Consider the following 7483-nt stretch of genomic DNA (forward strand, 5'->3'; position numbering starts at 1 on the left):
GCTGTCATGCTTAATCATGGCTTCCGACGTCTTCTACAACCGTATTCCTTACACACAACATCGCGTACCACCACCTCATGATCTTCTGACAGCATCCGGCTCTTCTGGCACCGCTTCGCCATCCACGCATACTCAGTCGCAACGGTCGGCCGCCTCTACAATTCGCTCAAGAGGCACTCTCACCTTCCCTCCTCTATTCCTCGATCCCGTCGACCAACATGCCGCTCACGACCCCGCATCCTCCAACCAGCCCAACCCCGGATCACAACAACCACCGGGTACCTTCGTCCTCGGGTCCACATTCTACCACCACCCGGAACTCAACGCCCTCGTATCGAACCACCTCATAGATGCGTCCGCCAACGAGCTAGATGGAACGGGACATGCCTTCCTCAGCAGCATCTTTGCAAATCGAGACGGCGGAGCAAACGATGACGATTCGGACGCAGACGAAGCGGGAGGCGGTGCCAATGCAGATGCCGCGCCGGCTGTACCTAGGCCAAAGATCACATCCGAGTTCGTGAGCTTAAACGAGGATCTCGTTCCGGCGTCTCTCGATATGCATGGAGATATGTTACCCGCTGATCAACATCCCTCGTATCCCTTTGGGAACCTTTTCGGTCCACTCGGCGGCATGATTGCGGCAGACAGCGCCATCGTCGGCGGTACACTCTCGGCAAATGCCGCTGCAAACCTCGGCGCCGGTCTAGGGGATACAGCTGCAACCCTAGGATTGGACTTTGGCGGCGGCTTGGACGGTTTCATCAACCTCGGTCAGTCCAGTCACGGTCGCAGAAGTGCAGTCAGCAACGCCTGGAACAGCTTTATCAACAAAGCTTCCCGCTCCAAACTCGTCGGCTCCGCAGGCACCTATACGGATTGGAATGTCGATTCGCATCATCATGGCTCGACTTCCGGGGCGGCGAAGGATGGGGATGCTGCAACGTCACAGGTCGACACGATAAGGTCGGCAAAGAAGCTGGATCTGTCGCCGAATTTGCTTTTCCGGACTACTACATCGACTGTTTTGGCTCCTCCGATGTGGCCATTCCGACGACACGGTCCCGGGTGTACCTCGTATGCGGCGCTGCTGCGGCCAGGCTCCAACATATATGGGAGTGGTCCCGCGAGTCAGGCGGTGGCAGCAACACTGGGTGGATTGCCGGCTTCGTCTAAGATCCTAAAGGAGGTATGGTCCGACTTGGCATTGGAGCAGCTGGTGCCCGCCAACGTTGGTGAAACGTCGGCTGTACGGCATCTTTCCAACGCGGAAGACGACGAAGACGAAGAGGCCGATGCCGCGTCTGGGGAAAGCCGAGGCAAGAAACGTGCTAGAACAGATCCGGATCCGGACAGCATCTTTGCCAAGCGAGTTGCCACCATGGAAGCCGATCCATTGGATCTTCTCGGACCCATCTCACGCGAGATTCGCGGCCAGGCAAGTCGACCCTGGGGAACAGCCACCCAGCCCCTTCCGCACACACAACGTCGCCGTCGCAAACGACGCCACTCGTACTCGGACGAATCAGCGGATTCCTCCGCCGAAGCGGAACACGACGATGCCGAACAAGGTTTCGCACAACGCGATCTGCTCCGCTACTCGTTCGCCCTTCCACCCGCCCAATACAGCTGGACGGAGGAACCGGATGACGAGGAGCAAGAGCACGATGAGCAAGTCGAGTCGACGCTGCACGTCGAACCGGATGGCATCGGGTGGTCTACCGCGAAAAGGATATTTGTGAATGAGGAGAGGGATAGGTTGTTGCCGGAGGTGGCGTCGAGAGCGACGAATGCGGGTGGGTTGGAGGCGTACAGGGTTAGAGGTTTGAGGGCGAATCGTGGCGTGCTGCCGAGACAGGCGTGGAGGTGGGGCGATGGTCCGCTGGACGCGGACGAGGCCGGAGGTGCAGAGGTGAGCTTTGCAACCGAGATGTCGGCCAGTACGTCGCAGAGGACCGATCTGGCGAGGACAGACAACGCAAGACGGGATGGAGGGAACAGCGTCGAAGATTCCGAAGGTGAGGTGCAGTACGACCACGACGACGAGGAAAGCCAAGGGACGTGGGAACAGGCAGACGGGGAAGATCAGGAGTTGCAACGTGCGCTGTTGATGCAGTATCAGCAGGGTAACGGCGACAGTGGTGATGGACAGCACCAGCTAGAGGACGAAGACGATGTGCTGGATGTGGAAGAGGAGGAAGAGGCGCAGGTGGAGTACGATCTGGAGGATGCGCAGTACGACGAAGAAGATGAAGCGCAAGATGATCACGTAGAATCCTTCGACGAGGAGTAGCGAGCAAGAAGGATGCACAGACTCACGTCCCCGCGCACGTTCTCGAACATTCAGGACAGTGTATCGCACTGCATTGCAACCAAGGGATTACCCTCCTGCACAACGATCTCCTTTCAGTGTCCGCCACGGTACGCATGGTACGGACTGGCCTGGTTGACGGGGAACACGAGCGTCTCGGCGATATTCACATGAGCCGGCCTGTTAGCCGCCCAAACGATCTCCTCCGCAATATCCTGCCCAGTCAACGGCTGCAAACCCTGATACACCTTACCCGCTGCATCCTTATCCCCTCTAAACCTGGTCACGCTGAAACTGGTCTCCACCATGCCCGGTTGGATCTCGGTCACTCTGATCGGCGTATCCACCAGCTCCTTCAACAAGGCCGAGGTGAAGGCGTTGACGGCGAACTTGGTTGCGCAGTAGATCGATCCTCCGGGATATCCTTCCCTGCCGGCGATGCTGCCGAGGTTGATCACGTGGCCGGCGTTTCGCTTCTTGAACTCCTTGACAAAGATCTGGGTTAGGTGGATGAGACCTTTGACGTTGGTATCGATCATAACGTCGATCTCTTCGGGGGAGATGTCGCCGACTTTGTCGGTACCCAGCACCAGACCGGCGTTGTTGACGAGGATGTCGACGTCCTTGGCCCAATCGGGCAGGGAAGAGATGAGACCATCGAGCTGGGTTCGATCCCTCATATCGAGTGTGATGGCAGCAAAGTTGCCGCCTGCGCCGGTCTGACCTTGTTGGTTGGCGAGAGAACACTCGGTTGCTGCGGCGGACAGCTCTTCGGCTCGACGCGCGGTGAGGATGACATTGCAGCCGGCTCGGGCAAAGAGGATGGCGGTCTCCTTACCGATTCCACCTGACGCACCGGTGACGAGCACCGTCTTGTTGTGCAAGCGTTGCGTAGGGAATACAGTCGTCATGCTGGGAAAGATCCGATCCGGTCCTGAATTAGACAAAGTCTTGACGATGGAGGAAGATGTAAAAGCTCGAGGTGCGAGACGTGTGGATGATGGAAGAACAGCGAGGCGTCGTACAGAGGCGGCAGCGACGGCTTGAGGAACGATTCGAGACGCAAAAATTCGTGGAAGAGCAGCGAAAGACATGCAGCAGGGTGCTTGCGCGGAACCAATACGACAATCGTGCGGAGATGGTGTGGCAGGGAGAGACTTGGAAAGCCGAACCAAGCTGTGTCCTAGCGTCATAGCGGCAAACACAGCCGTGAAGCTTCCAGGCCCAAGTCTGGACAAAGGCGCGGCGACTCGAGTGTCAATTGCCGAGCGGGTCTGTGCGGCACAGCGGTCCGATTTCGTGGATCAGATTGGGTCGATCAAACATTTCTGGAATTACACTCAGGCAAGCATTACCCTTGCCATCAAACGCGACCCAAGTCTCGAGCTGATCACATAGGCGGAGCACACTCTAGGCGTGATCAGCGCCACACACATACCAACGAGGAACGCAATACGCTGTACACAGCTGCAACAACAAAGCACAGCGCTCTCATTGAACGGGCGCCGAGCGCAACTCTTGAGCCCTCCTCGCAGCGTCTCCGCTCAACAATCCTTGCGCCTCTTGTCCGCCCTGGCCCTCCTCCCCATTCCCATCCACCACATCGCCCAACTCTTCCACGTCAGCAGCGTTCTCTGCCCCCTCGTCGCCTTCACCCTCGTCCTCGCCCACCTCGTCGATCACAAAGGCAGGACGTTCTTGCAGCAGAGCCTCCTGTGCCGCACGCAGGGCCTCAGCCGCAGCCTTGGGTCCTGCTGTCGACAGATCGCTTCCTCTGAGACTGATCCGCTTGTCAGCTTTTGCCGTCGTCGTACCTGACGATGATTGCTTCTCCTGCGTTCGGCCTCGTTCCTCTGCCGATCCTGATATCGACGAGCTATCCGCCGACGCGGCAGCCTTCAGATCCTGGGTTGACGGCGTGCGGGCCGGCGCTCTCAACGCGTTGAACAGCCGATTGCCAAGCGTTGATTTCCTATCCTCTGCCGCTTTGCGTCTCTCCTCCGCCTCCTTCTCTCTCAGCTCCTGCGTGTCCATCTTGCCGCCATCCAGGGTCGAGTTCCGACCAAACGACGGTCTCGGCCCTGTCACGGTATGCGTCTGCAACCGCTGCCCCACCTGATCTGCCAACTGATTCATCTTCGCTTTTCCTTCCTCGCCCAGCAAGTTTCCCAAGAAGCCGACCACCTTTCCCCTTGCGCCCGTCGTCACATCGCGACTATAGGTGGCTTCGCTTGTCGCCCAGCTGCTCTCCTTGCTTGCTCCGGGCACCGCCCTGGGAGCTCCTGGAAGACTTGGCGCGGTGTGCCAGGCGTAGGCGCCTCCGCTCTGCGATCGTTCGACGGGTTCGAGGTAGAAGGATTCGGTGAGGTCGGATTTGAAAAAGGATTCGAGGACGGGAGAAGAGAGAACAAGCATGCGGAACGAGGCTAATGATAAGAACGGTACATCCTGTCCGATTGTTTTGTCTTGTTGGCTGGCCACTGCGGCAGCGTCTTTTGTGGGATCCTCACCGTCTTCTTTGGTTGATGATACCGTCTTGCTGTCGCTCTTGCTTTCCGCTTCGGCCGTCAACTTTCCGGCGCGATCTACTGCGATCTCCCACAGTGCGTCTGAGGCTCGGTCGAGCTCCGATTGCCACTCGTCGGTACCTTGTGCTCGCACCTCGTCTTTGGCAAGGTCCTTGGCATCCTTGAGTGCAGCCACCTTTTCGCCGAGCAACGACGCAATCTCGTCGGCGACGGCAGCTCTAGATCGACCAGCGACGTACGTAACGAAGCGCAGGCCTGGGTATTTGGCCTCATAGATAGCATTCAGCCTTGCTAGTCCTGGATGCATTGGCACAAGGAGGGAGTCAGCAATCGAAATCTGGATATCTTTCAGAAGCTTTAATGGGAGCTCACAGGCGTACTTACTCTCGAGCGTGGCAGGATCCACCTGACCTCCTTTCATCTGTTCCTTCCGACTCTCTTCGCTGAGCTCAGACGTGGGTGCATTGAGCGGTGCGCCGATGCGCGGGTGCCCGCCGATGAACTTGGCGCGACGTTCCGCCTCCCATCCCGGTTCGTCTTCCACGCAAAAGCGAGCGACATCGAGCAGACCTTCGTACGATTCTGGTCGCGAGTCTTGCGGCAGATCAGCGATGGCAGCCGCGGATTGCGACGACAGATCTGAGAGTAGCTCCTTGGGACATTCCAATAGGCGCAGAAGAATGGGCGAGAGCTGTTCGGGCGTTGCATTCGGGATCTCGCCCGGTGCAATGATGGTTGCCGACATGGTGTCGCTGACCATTTGCAGACTTGAAGATGCAGCGGAGACGTTCGAGGTGTCCCGTGAAGTCAATGACGCGAAGTGAAGACACCGCTCTTTGGGTTATGGAGCTTGTGTGCTCTGATGATGCGTCAACAGATGGTGGTTGTGATTGAGGTGGGTTGATGTTGGTGAGAGTGATGGAGAGATTGACACTGCAGTGTGCAATTGTACTTGGGTAGGCCATGCACGGACACTGCGCTGCTGTTCCCGAATTTCGGATTTGGCCGTGGACCCTCGCTCGACACGCTCAACTTGACAGATAAAGACACACACACGAACATCTCGCGCGAGAGGAAGCAGAGTACGACTGAAAATGGCCGAAGAAGACCAACACCTGCTGCACGCTCCACTCTCTGCTCATCGACGAGACCACCACCCAGCAAGCATCGCCTCAGCACCAGCTCGGTGCGATCAAGAACGGGGATTAGCGCAACAATGTCGTCAGCATCATCGTCCGTCGCTGGTCCATCGCAGACCAAAGTGGAGACCAACTCGCGAGGCATCCCACACGCACCGTTCATCGTAAGTCTTCACATCGCTTTCCACCGCGCACTTTGCACTATACACTCACTCTCTCGCACTCTGCTTCTCTCCACTTCGGCGACATACAGTCCAACGTGCAAGAATACCTCGGCGGACCAGATGAAGAAGTCGAGCCCACTCTCAAAAAGTTCCAAGAGACCATGTCCAAGTACAAGTTCATGGAGCTGAACACGGCACAGCGACGTCGAGGCCTGGAAGAAAAGATTCCAGACATCCGCAAGACGCTTCAAATGGTCAACTTCCTCAAGGAGAAGAAGGACGATCCAGAATCAATAGAGACCACCTTTGAGCTCAACGATACGCTCTACGCCAAAGCCAAGTTGGACCCTGTCGACACTGTGCACCTGTGGCTCGGGGTAAGGTCTTGCACGCGAAGCCAATCCTGTGCACCATTTGACTTTACCGCTGACCGAAGTTTCCATCTCTTACTTGCTTGTAGGCCAATGTCATGCTCGAATACCCGCTGGACGAAGCCATCTCTTTACTCGCAGCCAAACTCGCCGGAGCAGAGAAGTCGCTCACATCATCCAAAGAGGACCTCGACTTTCTGCGCGAACAGATCACCATCATGGAAGTCAACACCGCCCGCGTACACAACTGGGACGTCAAACGTCGTCGAGAACGCAGAGAAGAGCTCGAACGAGAATGCGTCTCCGAAGAGGCGGGATCCAAGCAATCACAGGCGTAGTGAGTTTGAACCCTCTCTTCCCGTCGGCATTCCACACCTCGTTGTAACAGTAATTGCAAACAAAAGTTCAAGCTCGTTGGAAGATGTTGTGTGCGGATGCCACGTCGCTGCTGCAAGAGAACAGGGAAACAGAGAGACTGAAACTTGCCCTTTGTTTCCTTTTGTTCTTACGCAGCAGCAGCGGTGGGTGGCTCTTTGAAGATCGTGACAGGAGCAAGTCGGGTGCCGATAGGAATGAGAGCGGAGTGCAGCTGCAGGACGGCACAGATGTGGAGCCCAATCAGCGAGGCGTGACGGATGCAAAACTGGATCAACAAGCGTCGGCGACAGCGATACCTCACAAAATTGTTGCAGATGGTGCAGGCGGATCCTTGCCACCGAACGACGCAGATCGACAAGATGCCGGACCAGCAGCCCAGAATAGCTCCACAGCTACCCACCCAACAGCCACGGATTTATCAAAGACACCACCGTCCGGTGCCAACGCCGACTCGCCCACTCCACCGAAACCCGTGCTATCCACCAACACCACCTCGACCTCCGCTCCGCCCACCCGTTCCACGCTGCCCACCTCCCTCCTCACCCCTCCACACCCCACCGACCCCCTCTCCTCATCCACCCTCATCGTGCCC

General features: G+C 57.3%; 4 protein-coding genes across 4 annotated transcripts in view; 2 read left to right on the forward strand and 2 right to left on the reverse strand.

The window, feature by feature from the left end:
- Positions 1-16: 16 nt before the first annotated feature.
- On the forward strand, positions 17-2293 carry PHSY_001265 (L-kynurenine/alpha-aminoadipate aminotransferase; the record flags this gene model as incomplete). The annotated part of the gene is made up of 1 exon (XM_012331897.1): positions 17-2293. The coding sequence occupies one exon, from the start codon at positions 17-19 to the stop codon at positions 2291-2293; it is 2277 nt and encodes a 758-aa protein (XP_012187287.1).
- A 113-nt stretch (positions 2294-2406) lies between these two features.
- On the reverse strand, positions 2407-3504 carry PHSY_001266 (NADP-dependent L-serine/L-allo-threonine dehydrogenase; the record flags this gene model as incomplete). Its single annotated transcript, XM_012331898.1, has 1 exon — positions 2407-3504. The coding sequence occupies one exon, from the start codon at positions 3502-3504 to the stop codon at positions 2407-2409; it is 1098 nt and encodes a 365-aa protein (XP_012187288.1).
- Positions 3505-3802: 298 nt separating this feature from the next.
- PHSY_001267 (thermoresistant gluconokinase) lies at positions 3803-5599 on the reverse strand (the record flags this gene model as incomplete). The annotated part of the gene is made up of 1 exon (XM_012331899.1): positions 3803-5599. One exon carries the CDS (start codon positions 5597-5599, stop codon positions 3803-3805), a length of 1797 nt encoding a protein of 598 aa, XP_012187289.1.
- Positions 5600-6055: 456 nt separating this feature from the next.
- PHSY_001268 (hypothetical protein) overlaps positions 6056-7483 on the forward strand; it is a gene marked incomplete at both ends in the record, with an annotated part of 1947 nt that continues 519 nt past the window's right edge. The window contains 4 exons of the mRNA XM_012331900.1: positions 6056-6142; positions 6232-6519; positions 6603-6850; positions 7027-7483. The exon at positions 7027-7483 is cut by the window's right edge and continues 519 nt beyond it. Of these exons, the coding sequence (XP_012187290.1) occupies positions 6056-6142; positions 6232-6519; positions 6603-6850; positions 7027-7483 (1080 nt within the window). The remainder of the gene's footprint in view (positions 6143-6231; positions 6520-6602; positions 6851-7026) is intronic.

Source organism: Pseudozyma hubeiensis (assembly GCF_000403515.1).
Source record: "Pseudozyma hubeiensis SY62 DNA, scaffold: PHS15, whole genome shotgun sequence".
NCBI lineage: Eukaryota > Fungi > Basidiomycota > Ustilaginomycetes > Ustilaginales > Ustilaginaceae > Pseudozyma > Pseudozyma hubeiensis.